Source organism: Dasypus novemcinctus, chromosome 3 (assembly GCF_030445035.2).
Source record: "Dasypus novemcinctus isolate mDasNov1 chromosome 3, mDasNov1.1.hap2, whole genome shotgun sequence".
Classification (NCBI taxonomy): domain Eukaryota; kingdom Metazoa; phylum Chordata; class Mammalia; order Cingulata; family Dasypodidae; genus Dasypus; species Dasypus novemcinctus.
In genome coordinates, this window is record NC_080675.1 from 171,694,761 (window position 1) to 171,715,415 (window position 20,655).

A 20,655-nucleotide genomic window follows, 5' to 3' on the forward strand; every position below is an offset into this window, starting at 1 on the left:
TGGGGGGTGGGGTGGAACGGGCGTCAGCGCAGAAGGACTACTAGTCCCACCATGCACCGTGTGGACAGTGGAGGACTCCCGCCCCGAGGGCCGACCTGGTTTGCTCTGGCAAGGCCAACCGGGGGAAGCGAATGTTTTCGGGCCCCGCCCAAGATGGCCACCGCGGACGCCTGAGTGGGTGTGGTTCGGGGAGGCCCCTCCCCCAGAACGCTTCCCCAATGGGGGCCGCTCTCGTGTCCATGGCGACGGCGGCGGCGGCGGCTGCCGGCTTGGTTAAGGAGGCGCCGCCGCCGCCGCGGTCTCCAAGCTAGGAGCGAGTCCTGGGGGGAGCGGGCTCCCCCTGGTGATTGGCGGGGACAGCGCGTACTGTGGCGTTAGGAGGCGGTCCCGGACGCCTAGCGACGCCTGGGAAGGAGCAGTAGCTGGCGAAGGGTGGACACGAGCGACGAGATGAGCCCAGCCCCAGGCCGCTAGGGGCGGACCCAGTAGTCCCTCCGCTCTCCTCGGAACCTCCGGTGGGCAGTGTCCACCTTGAGCTCCCACTCTGCTGTCAGAGCCCAAGGGGTCTTAACCATCGGGTGCCTTGCCCCAGTGTGTACACGTGGAGAAATTGAGTCCTGGGACAGGGAAAGGGCCGGCTTAGGGGACCTTTGGCCTTCAGCTCTGTGAAAAGGCTCCCAGCCCTTCCACTTTCCTTTTAGCAACCAAAGTCTTGGTCCCTGCCAGCCCCACCCAGCTCCTGCATGCACCCCAATGTGTCGTATGGAGTGATCCTGGTTTGATGGGGCTCCTGATTTGAAATCCACATCTCAGACAGGCATCCCACAATCCCTCTGTTTGGAAACATCCCATTCTGCAGTGGGATTGTTCTTTTCCCACGGGGCGGCAATATTCCCTTGTAACACCATGAAGGTTGAGAGGATTCCTGCAGACCTCCCCCAGCCCTCGAGGGAACTCTGATACACATTTCACTCCCACCCACTCTCCCTCAGAATCTAAGATGGAGCCGAGTACCTGTAAAACCAGTGAATCAGAAGAAGACTATGTTGAGGAGGAGGAATCTGAGGGGGAGTGTGCTAAAGAGGAAGCTGCCATCCCTTCTACTAATCCTTCTCAGGAGGCAGTCTCAAAGGCTGACTATAAGGCATTTGGGAATGGGGTTCCCTTATTCATTGTAGCCAAGAAAATTCCAAAGAAAATCATCGCCCCAACTGACGCAGAGGACTTAGAAGTTGGGAGGAGAAAGAGAAGGCGGAAACGCAGGTAACCATTCCCTGGACCCCTCACCTGTCTTGCTCCAGAGCGGTGCCTTGACCTCTTTTCAGCAGTTGAGGCGCCTGGTGTCCAAGATCCTCCCTTTATTTTATTTTAGGTGTTTTTTTTTTTAATTCTTTTCTTTTTAAAAGATATATAGATCACACAAAATGTTACATTAAAAAATATGAGGTTCCCATATACCCCACCCCCCACCCCCCTACTCCTCCCACATCAACAACCTCTTTCATCAGTGTGACACATTGATAGCATTTGGTGCACACATTTTGCAGCACTGCTACGCAGCATGGATTATAGTTTACATTGTAGTTTACACTCTCCCCCAGTCCATTCAGTGGGTTATGGCAGGATATATAATGTCCAGCATCTTTCCCTGCAATACTATCCAGGATAACTCCAAGTCCCGCCCCCATATCATAACTCTTCTTTCCTCTCCCTGCCCTTAGCAACTCCCGTGGCCACTGTCTCCACATCAGTGATAGAATTTTTTCCATTGCTAGAGTCAAGATCCTCTCTTTAGCCTACAAAAGAAGGCAGGGACTGTGAGACCTTCGTTAACCTTTTGGTACGACAAAAAATTCAGAACCGTTTGGGTTGTCTCAGTTTGGAATTTTCTTTCAGCCTGTTTATATCGACCTGGTTTTTCAGTGGCTTCTGGAGAAAATGAATTGTGGTATATCGAACTTGCTGGGTGTCTCTTCATCTGAGTGCCTGGCAACTCAGACAACTCCAGAGTTTGTCCTTCCCTCCCACTCTGCCTGATTTCTGCTCTTCCTCCATTCCAGACCCCTGGCCATCAACCTGACCAACTGCAAGTACGAGAGTGGTAAGCACTTAGCTCGACTCCCACACCACCGTGCACAAGGGGCACCTACACCGCCTCTCGCTCAGGATGGCACCCCACTCAGGCTCCCAGACCTGGATCTTGTCCAGCAAACAAGGACCCATAACCTGTACTGACTGAGTGTCCTGGGTGTCCGCTGGATCACCTACTGGCAACTGAGACATCACTGTTCCAGTTAGTCTCAGTGGTAGATAGGGAGTCACCACAGTTAGCTAATAAGAATAAAAAAATTAAGCCGGGAGTCACTGTGCCCCACCCTTCCCATATTTTACCAGAGATGAGGTGAGACCAGGTTAAGTTTTTTTCAAGGAAGCTTTGAGGGGCCTCTGCAGTTTTTTTTTTTTTTTAATCACCACTAACTCAGCCATCTCCTTCCTCTTCTCTTACCTCTACTGGCAACTCTGTAAAGGGCCATGCAGAGTGTGAGCCTTCCCTAGGGGCAGTTCTGCAGGCCAGAAACAGTTCTGATTGAGAGATAGGGAGAAAACCAGAGCTGAGAGAGCCAAGAGCCAGGCTCTAGTTTTCTCTGCCACAGATTTTGGAAGGGCCCCAACAGCCTCGTGAACTTGGAATTAACTGCAGAGCTGAGGTAAGAACTGCCTCCTCCTCAGCCTGCCCTCCCTCAGGTCTGTTCCTTACCTGACCCAGCTGCAGTTCCAGGGCTTGCTGCTGCTGTCCAGGCTGGTCCACTGACCTCCCTGTCTCTACAGTGCGCCGGGCAGCCCAAATGTGTGGCCTGAAGGAGGTGGGAGAGGATGAGGAGTGGACTGTGTACTGGACGGACTGCTCAGTCTCACTGGAACGAGTCATGGAAATGAAGAGGTTTCAGGTACCAGGATCCTAAAGGGCCTAAGGGCACAGAACGACCATTTCCAGCTCTCCTGCCCAGACGCCAAGGCTGCCCCTCAGCACCCCTTTGCAACTCTGTGCAGAGTGGGAGAGCCCACGGTCTTCTGCTCCAATGGAAATCCTTTCCTCTTGGGTCTCAGGAGCTTCTGTTACCTGAAGGAAGTGTCTGGTGGGCAGACCCTATCTCATTACTTGCTCTTTGCCTGGAAGCATCTGTACCCAGTGGGCCCCTCCAAGGCAAGTGGGCCACTAACAGCAGGGCTAGCTCAGTGATCTAGCCTTCTACGCTTGGCCAGCATTCCACATCAAGAGACATTTGGGGTCCTGCCTGGCAGCAAGTCAGGAAATAAGGACCAGGGTCCACAAGAAGACTAGAGCTTCCTCATGTTATTTTATTATCCTCTAATTGGGTCTTTGTGGTGACCAGCAATAAGATAGTTGAAAATGGCCCATAGGCTTCCTTTGGGGGAGGCCAGAAAGGGAGTTGAGATTGTAACCTGTTCCTTTACTAGTCTTGGGAAAGGAGCCTGAGAGAGAAAGCAGGTGCTAGAGATTTCCAAGAGGCTTCAAAGAAGGGGCATGCAGGGAGCAGGTGTAAGATAAGAATAACAGTAAATAACAGCATTTATGGAGTATCTTCCTGAGACACTTAGGTGCTTTTATGCTCTTACCTCATTAAACCCTCAAAAGCAATCCTGAGTGGCAGATAGCTCTTTGCTACAGAAGAGGAAACTGAGGTTCAAAACTGCCAAGTTCACACGATAGCGTGCAGAGAGCCCATGAGAGAGCACCTCCTTATCACATGCCTCCCAGTGAGCTGCATGAGCAGGCTGCCACAGGAATGCCATGCCCTCTGCAGGTGCTAGAGCAGTGCATTCCCTGGCATGGGTTCTGTGTTTCCTTTTCTCTTTTGAATCTTTTGGGAAATGGTCTCTCATTACCTGCTTCATGCTCTCACACACTAGTTACCTCATGGGCACAGGGGTGCTATGAGGTGGTGCTATAAAGTGCTAGAAGGCACAGTCCTGGCTAGCATACACCCCTTCTCGGTGCCTTTCACCTACCCTCAGTGCATGTATGTGCTGGGTAGAGGACAAGGAGGGGGTTCTCACCTGCTTTAGGGAATCCCCCATCTCACCCTTGGCGTCCAGTGCTTACCACCATTGTGGCTTTGACCTTAACCCTCCCAATCTTCCTCCACATCGTGGGATGGATGCCCAGGCTCCAGGAATTGCTACTAACTCTGGGGAGTAGAAAAACCAACTGGCTCTGTTTCAGAAAATCAACCACTTCCCTGGCATGACAGAAATCTGCCGCAAAGATCTGCTGGCTCGGAACCTCAACCGCATGCAGAAACTCTATCCCACTGAGTACAACATCTTCCCCCGCACCTGGTGCCTCCCTGCAGAGTGAGTGAGCCGGGCTCCAGGTGTGAAGATACTTGGGCCCGGGGCGGGGTTCAAGAGAAAGATAGCTACATGAATTTTCTCCAGACTCTGGCCTTGTGATCTAGGAATGTCTCAGAGGGAACGAAGTGGAACAAGAGTATCACCTGCTCAATGAAAAGTGGGTCTGAGATCAAGTGCTCCAGGAAGAGCAAAGAATAGATAGCAGGAGGAACTCCATAGGGCCCTGGGACAACCATGATGCACAGAAACATACTGACCAGCCCTTCTCTGCACATAGCTATGGGGACTTCCAGTCCTATGGTCGTCAGAGAAAAACACGCACTTACATCTGCAAGCCAGACAGCGGCTGTCAGGGACGTGGCATCTTCATCACCCGAAATCCTCGGGACATCAAGCCAGGAGAGCATATGATCTGCCAGCAATACATCTCCAAGGTGAAGGGTGCCTCGGGACATCAGGTCTCTCCCAAAGCCAAGGAGGAAGCTGGCTTTAGACCCCTCCCCTTCTTGCAAACCTCAGAGCCAGCCCACCTGAATTTGAATCTCAGCTTTCTCACTTCCTAGATTCGTGACCTTGGGCAAGCTTCTTCCCCTTCTTGTGCCTCAGTTCCCTCATTTGTTGCATTGGAATAATTGTAACTACTTTATACAGTTATTGTGAAAATTAAGAATTATTATATATTTAAAGCACTACAACAGTGCATGGCACACAGTAAGCACTTCAAGTGTGTTAATACTATTACTCCCTATGGATTTGTGTGGTCCCAGCCCTTCCTCATTGATGGCTTCAAGTTTGACATGCGAATCTATGTCCTGCTCACGTCCTGTGACCCTCTTCGGATCTTCATGTATGAGGAGGGCCTTGCTCGCTTTGCCACCATGCCTTATGTGGAGCCCAGTCATAGTAATCTGGTAAGCAGGCCAGCCGGCGGCCCTGGGGGCAGGGTGACACCCTCTTCTCTCCCATTGCCACGAGAGCTAAGGTTCTATAGAGAGGCTGGTCACTGTCACCTGTGGATGAGGAAAGAAGCCAGTGAGAAAGCCTGAGCACCCGGCAGTGAGGAGAGCACGTGGTGGGTGGTGAATGAGGAAAGGTCATCACCTGGAGAAACCCCGCACATCCTCTTCTCCAGTTATTTCACGGCCGAGAGGGACCGAGAGGGACTGGAGACAAGCAATCCTGGGGAGGGAAGGGTAATGAAAGGGCAACTAAGGGCTGGGGAGCAGTGTGCATGGAAGCAGTCTGAGGCTGCAGGGCCACTCTCTTCTCAGGAGGACGTGTGCATGCACCTGACCAACTATGCGATCAACAAACACAATGAGAATTTTGTCCGCGATGATGCTGTGGGCAGTAAGAGGTACTCCCTACTCTTGCTTCCTCTGTCCTTTGGCCCCACATTCTCAGCAAGCCCATGAGCTGGCTGTTGAGGCTGGTTGCCCAGGGGAACTCACCCTTTACAGACCCTTGTCCTGTGCCTGACCTTCAAATACACTCCCACATCCCACCCTGATGAGTAAACTCTGCTCCAAGCTGCTAGTAGTCCTTGGAAGCACAAGGGCCTGAGGCCCAGAATTAGGATTAGTGTTAGGGAGCCTCCTGCCTTTAGCAGGCCCCGCTGGCATAGAAATTGGTCTTTGTCTGAGCACTGGGCCTCACAGGAAGCTGTCGACACTCAATGCCTGGCTGCGAGAGCATAGCTACGACCCCCGAAATCTGTGGGGGAACATCGAGGACATCATCATCAAAACCATCATCTCAGCCCATTCTGTTCTTCGCCACAACTACCGAACCTGTTTCCCCCAATATCTAAGTGGAGGTACATGTGCCTGTTTTGAGATCCTTGGTTTTGACATCTTGCTGGACCACAAGCTGAAGCCCTGGCTACTGGAGGTGAGGCTTATCTCCTGGGTTTTGCAAAACCAAGGCCTGGAGGCCTCCCTGAGCAGGACACCCAGGATAGGAGTGCGCTTGGGTGGTGGAATAAACAATGGGGCGTGGGAGCCCTGGGGTGGGTGGGCTTGGGGGCTGACCAGCAAAAGGAACAAGATGTCTATGCTTTTGACCTGCTGAGTCAAATCTTGGTGGTCTCGGGGCTTTACCACAGGAATACAGGTGTTGGATCCTGAGTGTTCCTAATGTAAGTGTTGTCTTTTAGGACGCTCTCTCTGCAGCGGCAGGCTGTCTAATTTGCCCTCACCAGCCTGTGCACTGGTGGGCCTTAGAGCATCTCTTCTTGATTCTCCAGTTAGGCCTGCTCAGGTGGTCTAGGCAGGGAGTGGGTAATGACTCCTCCTGGCAGGTAAACCACTCTCCAAGCTTCACCACGGACTCACGCCTCGATCGCGAAGTGAAGGATGCGCTTCTTTGTGATGCCATGACCCTTGTCAACCTCCGGGGCTGTGACAAAAGGAAGGTGATCGAGGAAGACAAGCGGCGAGTAAAGGAGAGGCTATTCCAGTGCCACCAACAGCCACGAGAAGCCAGGTGCTCCTGGCGTCTGACGTGTGTTTAGTTGTGTAACTCTGTCTTTTTCATTATTACTCTCCTGAGAGTAAAAGTTCTCTGGTGGAGGAGAAGGGCTGGATCTGATTGGCTGTTTAAAAAGCTGGGTTTTGTATCTTTTTTGTACACATAATACATTCCCATGGTTCAAAATCAAAAGATACAGGGAATACGTACTCTTCCACCCCTCTCCTCAGCCACCTGTTTTTTTCTCCCTGGAACCAATCAGTGTTCCCAGTGTTATATACATACTTTCAGAAACATCTAATTCACATATATACACCTATTTATAAAAACGATTTTTCTCCCTTTGCCTGCCCCTGCCCCCAGACAGTTGCATAATTTACACATTGTTCTGCACCCTGTTTGGCAATATATTTTAGAACTATTTTCATGTGTGGTTTGATTTGTACAAAAATAGATTAAGTCAGGCATTGATTATTGTTTTCATTGACATGGGTTACAAACATGGTAAAAAAAAAATAATTAGAGTAGATTTAGGACTATGCCTATAACAACATCCCACTTGCATTCTTATATGCAGGGACAGTGTGTATTTGAATCACTATAATAGCCTTAGGGCCTGGCATACAGTTGACACTCAGATGTGTGTGGAATGAATGGGAGTGAAGTATAATTTTAAATACCCTGGGCATTCACATGAGTGTCATGAATAATGTCTTTCAACAGGGGATTAAAAAAAGCTGAAAACTACTGAACTAAAGAAACAAAAATACAATGATACACTAGGATACTAGGCAGTCGTTTAAAAATGCTGTTATGTGATCCCATTTTCATGGAGGGAGGAAGGAAGAGGCAAAGCCGATTTCAGCTCAGGAGGTCCTGCCCTAGGGACCTGGAGCCCATGCGCATAACTAATATGGTATTTATGTACTGAGATTAGGGGAGATTTTTATGTTCTTTTCACTCTTTTAAGTTTTTTGTAATGAATATAGTATGGGCTACTCATAATCAGAAACCTAAAAGAGTGTGATAACCTGGAGTGCTAACTTATTAAAGGACTCTCTGCACTGAAGGTGAAAATCCTATTTCTGGGAGGGAACCCTCTTCTCATAGCTATACACACAGTGGGCTGGCCAAAGATGGGCTTGGCAGCTTTTACCAGGTGGGTGGAGGCCTGGCAGGAGCTTCTCCAGGCCTCATCCAGCCTTCCTTTCCCTACTGAAGTCTCACATCCTCCTCTGACTCACCCTGAGCTTGGTTCTACAGGCGAGAACAAATTGAGTCGTCCCATGCAGCAATGCGGGACCAGGAACGATATGAGGATTCCCATTTGGGGGGATACCGGCGCATCTATCCGGGCCCTGATATGGAGAAGTACACACCCTTCTTCAAGCACAATGGCTCCCTCTTCCAGGAGACTGCCGCTTCCAAGGCCAGAGAGGAGTGTGCCAGGTACTCAGTGCCAGGACCTGGGCTGGGAAACCCTGTATTCTCTCTGGACACTTGGGTGGGGGTGAATCCTGAAGCTGACTTGCTCCCCAGCAGGGTGGAGAGGAAGCAAGACACTTGAGGAAAGAGGACTGGAGTTATAAATTCTGAAATTCTTAATGACTCTTTCAGCTTAGTAGGTTTCCCTTATTCCTCTCCCATGGGCTCCAAGAACAGATCATAATTTCCTCCTCTTTCCCCATTTTCCCTAAACCCCCTTCTCCCCAACACAATTTCTCCAGTGTCTGAAGCTGCTGTGTCTTGCCAGGCAGCAACTGGAAGAGATCCGCCTTAAGCAGGAACAGCAAGAGGCCTCAGGCAATAAGAAGCGAAAGGAAAACAAGGACCAGAACCAGGGTGAATCAGCTGGGGAGAAGAGCCGATGCAGGGCAGTGCCCCGGGGCCTTTCCACCCACTTGGCTTACAGGAACCATCCTGCGAAAGAGGTGTCAGCTTTGCGGCTCTTACCTTCCTGCAAGAAAATGGGTTGGGACCAGGGAAGGGAATCTCTGCTATCCCTTCCTTCCCTTGCACAAGAGAGTGGAGTTGTTTTTTTTTTTAAGATATATTTTTTATTTTTTTCTCTTCCCTCACCCCCCCGCCATTGTCTGCTCTTTCTGTGTCCATTCGCTGTGTATTCTTCTGTGTCCACTTGTATTCTTGTCCGCAGCACTTGGAATCTGTGTCTCTTTTTGTTGCATTATCTTGCTGCATCAGCTCTCCATGTGTGCGTGCCACTCCTGGGCAGGCTGCATTTTTTCACACAGGGTGGCTCTTACAGGGCGCACTCCTTGCGTGCAGGGCTTCCCTACGTGGGGGACACCCCTGCATGGCACTCCTTGCGCGCATCAGCACTGCGCATGGGCCAGCTCATCACACGGGTCAGGAGGCCCTGAGTTTGAACCCTGGACCTCCCATATGGTAGGCAGACACTCTATCATTTGAGCCAAGTCCAATTCCCAAGAGAGGAGTTCTTAATCAGCAGATTGAATCTGACCGTGTAGAAGAGGAGGTGAGTGAATGGCTAACAAAGGGTCAAAAGGAGCAGAGAATGGATGATGTGGAGCCTCACACTAGGGTCAGGGAGCGGATGGAGGTAGAGTGGGTAGAAGTCCTGCAGCCATCCTTGGCTCATTCTTGGAGATCTTGCATTTATTTCTCATGTACCTTGTAGCTGCTACCAGTACACCTGGACACCATGCACCCTCAAGATATTGTGGAAGAGGAGGAGCTGGAGCGGATGAAGGCCCTGCTGCAAAGGGAGAATCTTATCCGCAGCCTGGGCATTGTAGAGCAACTCACTGGCCTGCTGCACCCCAACCACCGGGGCCAGCAAAAACTCCAAGAGTGTCGGGTGAGGATCCTTACACAGCCTCCACAAAACAAGGGAACAAGCTGTGATACCGGCACATGGTGGTGGTCACAGCACAGGAGGCTAATGTGATGGTATCTGGCAGTGGAACCCGGGAAAGTAGTTTATGCTGGGCCTTGGGAGCGGGTCTGTTGGTTCTGTTTGCATCTGATCCCAAGTGCTCTTGTTTTTGGTAATGACATCCAGCAAAGTGCAGCTCCCAACCTTCTCACTTGTAAGAGACTTGCTCTCTATATTCCTGTCTCAGAATAACCCAAAACTCATGACTGACAAATAATAAGGCCACCATTACACAGTGGCTTCTGTGTAATCTCTACCTACCACTGCCAGTGTCCTGCTCTAATGGGAGACAAGCAAACAGTCTTGGGCCAACAAAACAGCTGCAGCATTCACTAATCCCTAAACTAATACTGTTTGGGGTACTCTGTTCTTGTTGAGCCTCAAAGGAGTAACTGGGTTAAATAACAGCTACAGCCTAGAAGAGATTTTTTAATTACCTATTTCTTCCAACACTCCGTCCAGCCTCACAAGAAATATGGTAAGGGACTGCTCTTCTCCTCTAGCCTAGATTTCAACAGGACGGGCTGGGAAGTCAAGAAATGCAATCTGTGAGTCTGGTCCCATTGGTGCTCCTGAGAGGGGCCACCACAGAGCAGGGCCAGCCTACTTTCCTGCATCCAGTTCAGCCCTACGAACTTAGTCCCAGGATCTTAGAGCCACTGCCAAGCATGAATGTCGCAATTCCACATCATTCCGGGTGCCACCTACAGCCCAAGAACTTCAACTGGATAGGAGATTCATCACTCAATGGCCCCTGTTCGCTGTCAATGAAGAAATCTGGGAGGTGCTATTTTTCCAGTGCCAGATTCAGGTTCACTAGCCGTAAGTATACCAAGCCAGCTTTGGTCACTTTGACCTGTATAAATCCCCAGTAACAAATATTGCAGCCAGCACACTCCCAAAAGATAGTGTGACATGTCCAGAAGTGTGGAAAGAGAGGAGGTAGCAGACCCATTTACTTGCCTCCTATGTCCTCGACCCTGGTGACAGAAGCGGGAGAAACAGTCCCAGCACACAACAAACCTAACAGGGAAATGGACAAATAAACCCGCCAATCACAGTACAATGTGGTAAAGATGCTGGAGGGAAGCAAAGCCAGTGCTATTAGTGAGGCCAGACTTGGGGAAGAGGTGAGGCAAATCTGTGAGTACCAACTCAGGGACACCCATGTTTCCACTACAGAAGGCCAAGCCAGGAGAAGACTAGAAGCCATAAACCGAACCCTGGCTGGATCAGTGCCACCCTCTTTAACCCCAAATCAGGGCTATCTTCTGCAGCCAGAAAGATTGGAAAGCGGCTCATGGACTGGCTGCACCTTGCCCTCCATGGTCAACTCTGAGCACAGAGCAGCCAAGGCCCGGGACCTCACCCTCTGCCCTGCCTCTGCACCTCTGCTCCTACGTTCCAGCACGCTCCTCAACATCAGCCACCACAGGTAAAAGGAGGAAGGGGCCCCAGCACTCAACCTCTCCTGTTGAAACCCCTCAGGCTGCAAACGGCCAGGGCCTTCCATCTTTGCTAAATGAAACACTGCCACCAAGCTCCAGTCTGAGAAGCCCTGGCCGGGAACCCTGTTAGTATAAGGCAAGAACACAAAGACACAAGAATTCCTCAACACCCTATGATTATCTGGGGATTGGTAAAGACTAAAAGATGATGAGAAGCCGGGACCGGCCGTGTACTCTTCTCGGCCCTTCAAGACTTAACTCGGGCTTACCGCGAGGTGAGGGGTCTGAAGCCTGATCGGAGACCGGGGCTGGAGCTCATCCCGGCGACAAGGAGTCCCTTTCCAGAGCCGGGTGCTCAAGGCACGGGACTATCGCGGTCTGGAGGAGACCGCCGAGGGGTCGCCCTTGCCCGCCCCTGTAACGGAGACAGGTCAGCCTGGGCGGCCGCTGAGGCGAAAGGGCGGCTCATAGCAATTGAACCCGTCTTTTTATTAAAGTTCTCTTCCGTTTTCTAGCTTAATCCTGTACCTTATTCCGGCCCGCGCATTTCAGAGAAGCCCTCTCCCCACCCAGCGCTGTGAAGTGTGGGCCGCAGAAACTGTTCCAGCGCAGATAATCCGGCGCTCGCGGCGACTCCAGAAACCAGCACGCCGACGCGACTTCCGGGCCCACCCCCGCGCTCCCGGGCCCGCCCCTTCCGCTCCGGCCCCGCCCCTTCCGCTCCGGCCCCGCCCTCGGTCCCTGGCTGCCGCGTTGCGCGCTACAGAAGGCGTATTCTCGGCGTCATGGCGTTTGCTCTGGTCCTGTCTCTGAGTGGGCGTGTTCGGGCTGCTGTCACTCGCTGTGGGGTCGCGACTCGGGGGTTAGCGGGCCCGGGGCCTATAGGCCGCGAGCCGGACCCCGATTCTGACTGGGAGCCGGAGGAGCGGGAGCTGCAGGAAGTGGAGAGGTACCGGCTCCTTCCCGGGCCCTCCGCCTGAAGCGGGGTCTCGCGCCCCGGCGCTCAAGGCCGCGCGCCCCCTTGGCGCCGGGCGTCCTGCCGCCGCATTTCAGCGGCCCTTGTTTCTTCCCATTCGTCGTCGGGGGCGCAGGGACGGTGTTCAGCTCCCTTGGGACCCCAGGTCCCTTCTTTCGTGACGTATTTCATCGCCCGTGTAGAGAGTTCGGCGTGCGTTCGGGTCGCTATTGTTGGTGTTAGATTTCTGGGGGCGGTGTGCAGAGCAAGCCTTCGACTGGCCGACGGGGCCCGAGGGCCTTTGCTAACGAAAAGAGCCTGGGAGCTCTGAGATTTAGCCCGAGGTTCTTCAACCACCCGTCTTGCTTCCACGCATGGCCTTTGCCATTGGTTCTCGCCCCCAGCGCCCTGAAAAGACAGAAAAAAGCAATGCGGTTCCAGAAAATTCGGAGGCAAATGGAGAAGCCTGGTGCCCCGCCCAGGACCCTGACCTGGGAAGCTATGGAGCAGATCCGGTAAGACTCTTGGTACCCCGTGCGGATGTGCCGTGATGAGAAGGGAATACTGGGGCCTAGAATATGGGTTTGATTATCTGGGGATTGGTAAAGACTAAAATTTTTATCGTGGAACTTTTCTGACCGAAAAGTAGAGTAATGTAACGAATCTCCTTAAACCCGCCATCCAGACTTAACATGTTTTTTTTGCATTATAATACGTTTGTTTCATTTTGGCTGGAAAAAAAAATTTTTTTTTTTTTTGAGGTGCCGGGGCCAGTGATTGAACCCGGGAGAAGCCGGACATTAATCGCTGAGCCACATTGTCTCCCCTGATTTGGTTATTCTGTTTGTTTGCTGTTTGTTTTTTTGTTTTTAGGAGGAACCAGGACAACCCAGGACCTCCCATGTGGGGAGCAGGCGCTCAACCTCTTGTGCCATATCTGCTTCCTTGAAATTTTTAAACAGTAAATTATAGACATCCTCTCAATAGTACGTCGTGATGTTCTTAACCTAAGATCTATGGCTGGAGTGAATTTTTCTGAAGAATAGAGCCATAACTTAGAAAATCTTAAGGGATCATTTTTTTAAATTTTGAAGTTTTTTTTTTTTTTTAGTAGATATATGGTTGAAAATAAGCAATATAATATGGCAAACACATTGAGAAGTGTTTACACCCTTCACTCTCCACTATTATTTTTAGTAGTCTTTTCTGTCTTCCAGGTTTCCTTTTACAAATCAGGCATATATGAATATAGATTATAGTCACCTCTTTAATTGCAAACAATAACATACTGTTCTACTTTTTGCTTTTCTCTTTTCCCACTTAATATATCCTATCAATTTTTCCATTTTAGAAGAGAGAGCTCCTCATTCTTTCTTATAGATGTAACCACAGCTTATTTAACCAGTCTTTTATGATGGGAATGTGTTCCCACTCTTTTTTTTTTTAATGTCCCTCTCTACTTCCTCAGGGACCTACATCATCTGTTAACTTAAGGCCATCTCTTAATTTTTTGTTCCCAGTTGACTCCCAGGCTGTCTTATCTGCCTTTTTTTTTTTTTTTTAAGCCACTGCAATAAAACTGCTCTATACACAAATCCGTCAGTGACTTCCTTGGTTTTACACTCAACTGATGCTCTGTGGTCTTATTTTCTTTCCATTTTTAAAAAGATACTTATATTACATCCTTAGTCTTTATCCTCAATATTTCTGTAGCATATGACCTTATAGACTACTTTCTTGAAATTCCTTTGACTCCAGGGTACCTCTCTATTCTGATTTTCCTTCTTCGTAAGGCTGCTTTTCTCAGTCTCCTTCCTGGGCTCCCCTTCTTTCTCCTCTGTCTTAAGTATTGTTTTTAGAGTTGTGTTTTAGAGCTTCTTATCTCACTGAATACTTGACTGTGAAGTGCCAGCCACTCACATGGCTTCAAACCACCCTGTTGGCTTATGGCTTGCATATCTATCATCCTCAATCCACATTTTTCTTCTAAACTCTAGATCTGTATATTAATTTGCATCAGACATTTGTTTGGATATCACACAGGTTCTCAAATTCAGCATTTATTAAAAACAACAACAGAAAACCTCTAAAATCCTGAATGCGGGATTTGAGATTTTGTCCAGCAGTAGAACCTAACAGGTTCTATTATTTGACCTTCCTGAAATTTTTTTTCTTAAAGATTTATTTCTCTCCCCTTCCCCCGTTGTCTGTTCTCTGTGTCCATTTGCTTTGTGTTCTTCTGTGTCCACTTGCACTCTCCAAAGCACCAGGAGTCTGTCTCTTTGTTGCGTCATCTTGCTGCATCAGCTTTCCGTGTATGGGGTGGCTCTCCTTGCAGGCACATTCCTTGTGCATGGGGCTCCCCTCCGTGGGGGACACCCCTGCATGGCCTAGTATTCCTTGTGCCCATCAGCACTGTGCGTGGGCCAGTTCACCACCTGGGTCAGGAGGCCCTGGGTTTGAACCCTGGACCTCCCATATGGTAGGCAGACGCTTTATCAGTTGAGCCAAATCTGCTTCCCTTATTACTTCTTTTCATGCTTTTAGATCAGTTCTAGCTTGGACTTCTCCCCCTCCCCCTCCTACACTCCATTCTTCTCTTGTACATGGGAAGCAGGCACTCAACCACAACTACATCCAGTCTCCTAGCTTGGACTTACTGAAGCAATCTCTCGAAACAAGCTTTTTTTTTTTTTTTTTTTGGTAAGATTTATTTATCCCCTCCTTCCCCTCCCCTGCTGTTTTTGCTGTCTCTGTCCATTCACTGTGTGTTCTTCTGTATCTATTTCTCTTTTTGTCTTGTCTTCTCATCTTTTCTCCTCTAGGATTCACAGGGATTCAATCCCAGGGACCCCTATCGTGGAGGGAAGCTCCCTGTCAGCTGTGCTACCTCAGTTATTGGTTTCTGCTCCACTTCACCTTGACTCTCCCCTTTGCCTCTCTTTTTGTTATGTTGTCATCTTGCTGCATGACTCACTTGCGCAGGCATTGGCTCACTATGTGGGCAGTCGGCTCACTGTGTGGGCACTTGGCTCACCACACAGGCACTGGCTCGCCACGGAGGCACACTTTCTCTTCTTTTTCACCAGGAAGCCCCCGGGATCGAACCCGGGTCCTCCCATGTGGTAAGCAGAAGTCCTATCACTTGAGCCACATCTGCTTCCCTGGACCAAATTTTGAGTGTTGTGATTGCCTGTCCCTGGGTCTCCCTCCTGGGTGCTCTCACAGCTTCACAGTGTCATTGTATGTTAATATACCTGTCTGTACCACCAAATTGTGTGTTCCTTGAAGGGAAGGACAGTCCTCATGCATCTCTGACCTGGTGTACAGCAGGAAGAGTTTAGTTAATGTGACCTGACTGAGTGGTTGGGTGTTGCTGTTGGCCCACAAGAATGGAACATGGCCATTTGGCTGGCACAAGCCCTTTTCTTTTCATTATTTATCACTAGTATTATCTGTTAGCTCTTCTGATACGAGATTTCCTCACCATCTGAAAACCTCCTTTTCCTATAGGTATTTACATAAGGAATTTGCAGAGTCCTGGTCAGTTCCCAGATTGGCTGAAGGCTTTAATGTCAGCACTGATGTGATCCGAAGGGTTTTAAAAAGCAAGTTTCTACCCACGTTGGAGCAGAAACTGAAGCAAGATCAAAAAGTCCTAAAGAAAGCTGGACTCCCCTCTTCATGCCAGCAGCTCCAGGCCTCTGGGAATAACTTGAAGCCGCTGTCTGTGGGCCACTCTGCTTCAGGCTCTTTGGTGATGCCAGGGGATGAAACCTCATCCAAAGGCCAATGTCATAGCACAGCTTTGAAAACGATAGAGTCCAACACTCACAGGAGAAATACATCAATGAGAAAGAAGGGAATGAACAAAGGAATCCAGGGCCTGGAGCAAGAGAGCTTTGTTCCTGTAGCTGCCGCCCCACCTCACCACAGGGAGCTGCAGAAGTACTCCACTGGCAATTGTGAGGGTACTGGAGGAATTAAAAATGTTTTATTGCCAAGTGATGAGAAGCCAGAGGAATTGAGGGCAGGGGAGCCAGGTGACCAGAACTTCAGCAGCAAAGTAGTTCAGAGGGGGCGAGAGTTCTTTGACAGCAACGGGAACTTTCTATACAGAATTTGAGCCAAGGCCTAGCTTGTGAAGGTCCCATATGAAGCACAGCTGGGCAACTATATTTGGAGCTACCTGGATTTCTGCTTATGGATTAGCCACCTTAGAATGGCAAGGATGATGGGCCTGGAATGTGGGAGGGAAGGAGCTACTTGCACTTGAATCTGATAAAGGGCAGTATACTTCACACTGTGAATATGCAAATAGGCAGGCTAAAGGTCAGGCTGGATACATTCTTTTCTTGGAGTTCCCAGAGCACAGCTCAGATCTGACCCACTGTGGATCATCAGCATTCCCCTTTTTGCTTGGACTCTCTGTTGAAAACCAACCCCTGTTGCATGTATTATTGTGAGTTTCTGTGATACTTGCAGTATATTTTTGTGAGGAGATAAAAAGTTTGCTTTTTGACCTCAGTTCCTTCTTGATTAATGAACACCAACAGTTCTTGAACTGCTTAGTCAATTGTTCTCCTTATGTGCAAAATAAAGTATAATGTAGCAGATTGTTGTTTGGTGCTCTCTGGGGTGGGAGGGTTTACCTGTGACCCTGGAGAGTGGGTGGGAAGGGAAGAAGTAGAGGAGTCCTTGTCATTAAACAGTGAAAGAGAAATGGGGCCAGAGGAATCTCCAGCAAACCCCCCTGGAGATCTTCCTGCCCCATGAGGGATTTTGACAACTAAAAACAGGCCTTTTAGTTGCTGGGGCTCTGAAAAAGATTAGAGAGTGGGAATTTGACAAAAAAATTCAGAGCAACACTGCATGGCATTTTAGAGATACTTTTATTAAAACTGGAGCATCTGGTCATGCATAGATATCTAATAGAATGAGATGTATGCAAGCAACAAGGCCCAATAGCAGTTTTCAGCCAACTTTGATTTTAACAACTTACCAGCAAAAGTGGATACTCTGAATTTAAATAAGTGTAGGCTATAAAAACTAATGAAAGCACATTCCAACCTGTCTTTCACACTCTGCTCATTCTTTTACATGTGTGTAGTACATGTAGAACAACTGCCTGGGTAGGATTGACCTTGCCCCCCCTCCCCCCCCCCCCCCCGCCCCCCGCCCCAGGCATTCCTTCCCTGGAACTCTGGAAGCAAACTGAGCTTTCTCTGCTGTAACCTCCAGTGCTGCTGCCCTGAGTGTATCTTGTTTTGAGGAAAGCACATACTTGTATGTTTTCCCAAAATGTGTAAGCAACCTGTGGTATTCAGCCACCTTTGTCCCCCAGCCCTGTCTAATTTAAAGATTGGTTGCCATAGGTGCAGTGAACTTGCTGTCTGACTGATAGGTAGCCACGGCTCTCTGCGAGTTCCCCTAATAGGTGCTGAGACTGATCGCCTTGACATTTAGTGTCTCTGGAATCTCAACAGGCCCCATTGTGGGGTGGTTTGGGGCAGGTCCAAATGGGTCTCCCTGTTTCATTTCTGGGGGAAAATCTTGCTGGTTCAACAGGATGCAACACAAATATTAATAGAAGTTGCAATATTGATTACAGTTAACTTGAGCATTTTGTTAGGTATATAAACGACAAGGCCCTTTCACATGCCAGTCAAAGTTTTAGAAATCTAGATGCTGGTAATAGAATAGTGGAGGCATAAGACTAGGACCCAAGTTCTCACTGCTTGGTAACTATATTGTAGTTTTTATTAAAAGCTTACCAATATATATTTTTATATATTTATGTAATTTGCCATTGAACTTTTTAATTGTTTAAGAGGTATAAGATGATACTTAATGTTTTAAATTCACATTACTAACTCCTGCAAATCATCTGATCATGCCCTACCAGTGGGTTGTGGATGCCTATGTTCTTAAAATTCAGACGTGCTTTCCATACCTACCATCCCATTACTCTCTCAACCTTTTATCCGTTCTTGCAACATATCAACAAAGGTTTTTGCATTTGCTGCTGCTTTGTCCTCAGATTTTCACATGGCTGGCTCCTTGTCATTCAGGTCTCAGATCAAATGTCAGTTCCTTCGAGGCCTTCCTACAGCAGCTCCCTTCATGTTCTTACTATCACTACATCCTGTTTAACTTTCCTGCAGTGTCTGAAGTTATATTATTGTATTGATTCCAAAACCCGCCTGACTCCATGTGAATGTAGAACCCATGTGGCAGGAGACCTGTCTGTTCATTGCTGTCGTCCCAGCGCCTACCATACTTGGTCTCATTATCAGTTAAGAAACGATGGGGAACTGCATACCAGCCATCAGCGATGGCAAAAAGCCCAACACGGTGCTGGCAGAAAGCCCTGCCTTTTACTTTTCCCCCAGTCTCTCATCCAGATCTCCAGCCAACAAGATACCTAAGTTCTCTCCAGGCTGTCCCATTCCTGCTCTATTCTGTAAGTATGTCTCAGATCCTAACCTGCTAGCCTCATGGTGTAGGTGACTGCTCTCCACCCCACCCCTGCCTGGGAGGCTGGAATGAGGGTGGGGGCTTCATCTAGCTCTCTGTTCCACAGGGTTGGGGGCACAGGACTCCACAGGCTCTTCCTCAGGCAGTCTTGTTTCATGACATGATGAAGGACATTTACATCACACTACATGAGGTGGAGCTGCACTTTGTGGCACAGGTGAAGAGTCTGGTGAAGGAGGCAACAAACAATATTCTGCCTAAACTGGAGAGGTAGCAGCTGCAGGTGAAGCAGGGGCCCCAGAACAACCTTGGGGCCAAGTTCAAGAAGCTGGTAAACTGTACAACTAAAGGGACGTAAGTCCCTGTGCCCTGGAGGCGATATGCTTCATTCGTGTGCTTTAGTCAGGGAGGAAAACCCACCATCTCAGGGCAATCTCTATTTCTCGGTGCAGCCACAGTTAAGCTAACTATGGGTGGGGGAAGGTTCAGTACAAAATACTTGATGAATTCTTGAAGCCCAGTAGGAGCACAGGTTTTGTTGTTTGTTTAACCTTGTAGTACAGAATTTTCAACATATAAAAACAGAATATTGTAATGGCAATGAACTGTTTACTCATCTTCCAGTTCTAACAAATAGCCAATTTTTTCATTTATTATCCTGCATACTTGCCCCTCTTCTCCCCACTAGATTATTTTAAAGTAAATTCCAGAAATCATATTAATTCATCAGTAACAACTTAAGTATGTATCTCTTAAGAGGTAACCTTAAGATTTTAACCTTAAGATTTTTAGTAATTTTTAAAAATCAGCTGTGGGAAGCAGACTTGGCCCATTGGATAGGGCATCTGCCTACCACATAGGAGGTCCGTGGTTCAAACCCTGGGCCTCCTTGACCCGTGTGGGGCTGGCCCATGCGCAGTGCTGATGCATGTAAGGAGTGCCCTGCCACATGGGGTGTCCCCTGAGTAGGGAAGCCCCACGCTCAAGGAGTGCACCCTGTAAGGAGAGCCACCCAGCGTGAAAGGAAGTGCAGCCTGCCCAGGAATGGTGCCGCACACACGGAGAGCTGACACAACAAGATGATGCAACAAAAAGAAACACAGATTTCCGGTACTGCTGGTAAGGATAGAAGCAGTCACAGAAGAACACCCAGAGAATGGACACAGAGAGCAGACAACTGGGGGGGGTGAGAAATAAATAAAAAATAAATCTTAAAAAAAAAAAATCAACTCTTGTAGTATTCTCTAGTCATTTCACAAATTTTTTTTTCTTCTTTTTGATTTACTGGGGCTTGAACCCAAGACCTTGTGAGTTGAAGGAAGCTGGTGCTTAACCACTGAACCACATCAGCTCCCAAGTTGGATTTTTGGTTTGTTTGCTTGTTTGTTTTTGTTTTTAGGAGGAACCAGGGACTGAAACTAGGACCACCCGTGTGGGAAGCAGGCGCTCAACCACTTGAGCCACATCTGCTTACCCACAAATGATTCTTATAGATGATTTATTTGAATTGGGATACAAAGTCCACACATTGCATTTCGTTGATACTTCCCTTAAATCTCTTTTATTCTAAAGCAGTTTGCCAGGAAGTGGTTGTGGCTCAAATGATAGAGCATCTGCCTACCATATGGAGGGTCCAGGGTTCGACACCCAGGGCCTCCTGACCCATGTGGAGCTGGCCCACTCGCAGTGCTGCCATGCACGAGGAGTGCCCTGCCATGCAGGGGTGTCCCCTGCATAGGGATGCCCCACGTGCAAGGAGTGTGTCCCGCAAGGAAAGTCGCCCCATGCAAAAAAGCACAGCCTGCCCAGGAGTGGTGCCGTGCACACGGAGAACTCATACAGCAAGATGCTGCAACAACAAAAAAAAGTGACACAGTTTCCTGGTGCTGCATGACAAGAATTCAAGTGGACACAGAAGAACACAGCAAATGGATACAGAGGGCAGACAACGGGGGGAAGGGGAGAGAAATAAAAATAAATCTTTTTTAAAAAAGCTGTTTCCCCTCCTATTT

General features: G+C 49.0%; 2 protein-coding genes across 5 annotated transcripts; both read left to right on the plus strand.

The window, feature by feature from the left end:
* Positions 1-321: 321 nt before the first annotated feature.
* TTLL13 (tubulin tyrosine ligase like 13) lies at positions 322-11,731 on the plus strand. Of its 4 annotated transcripts, none has more exons than XM_058294699.2 (15): positions 322-515; positions 993-1,263; positions 2,061-2,101; positions 2,830-2,948; positions 4,247-4,377; positions 4,655-4,811; positions 5,145-5,288; positions 5,649-5,734; positions 6,036-6,267; positions 6,677-6,861; positions 8,110-8,295; positions 8,600-8,777; positions 9,506-9,685; positions 10,267-10,585; positions 10,946-11,731. In XM_058294699.2, exons 2-15 carry the CDS (start codon positions 1,001-1,003, stop codon positions 11,200-11,202), a joined length of 2,478 nt encoding a protein of 825 aa, XP_058150682.1. In that variant the 5' UTR covers positions 322-515; positions 993-1,000; the 3' UTR covers positions 11,203-11,731. The 4 variants fall into 4 exon arrangements, with proteins under 4 accessions (XP_058150682.1, XP_058150683.1, XP_012384603.1 ...); XM_058294700.2 differs by having other exon boundaries at positions 1,179-1,263; XM_012529149.3 differs by lacking the exon at positions 322-515 and having other exon boundaries at positions 527-1,263.
* Positions 11,732-11,926: 195 nt separating this feature from the next.
* NGRN (neugrin, neurite outgrowth associated) lies at positions 11,927-16,780 on the plus strand. Its single transcript, XM_058294703.2, has 3 exons — positions 11,927-12,160; positions 12,571-12,681; positions 15,680-16,780. The coding sequence occupies exons 1-3, from the start codon at positions 11,997-11,999 to the stop codon at positions 16,290-16,292; spliced, it is 888 nt and encodes a 295-aa protein (XP_058150686.1). The 5' UTR covers positions 11,927-11,996; the 3' UTR covers positions 16,293-16,780.
* The last annotated feature ends 3,875 nt before the right edge of the window (positions 16,781-20,655 follow it).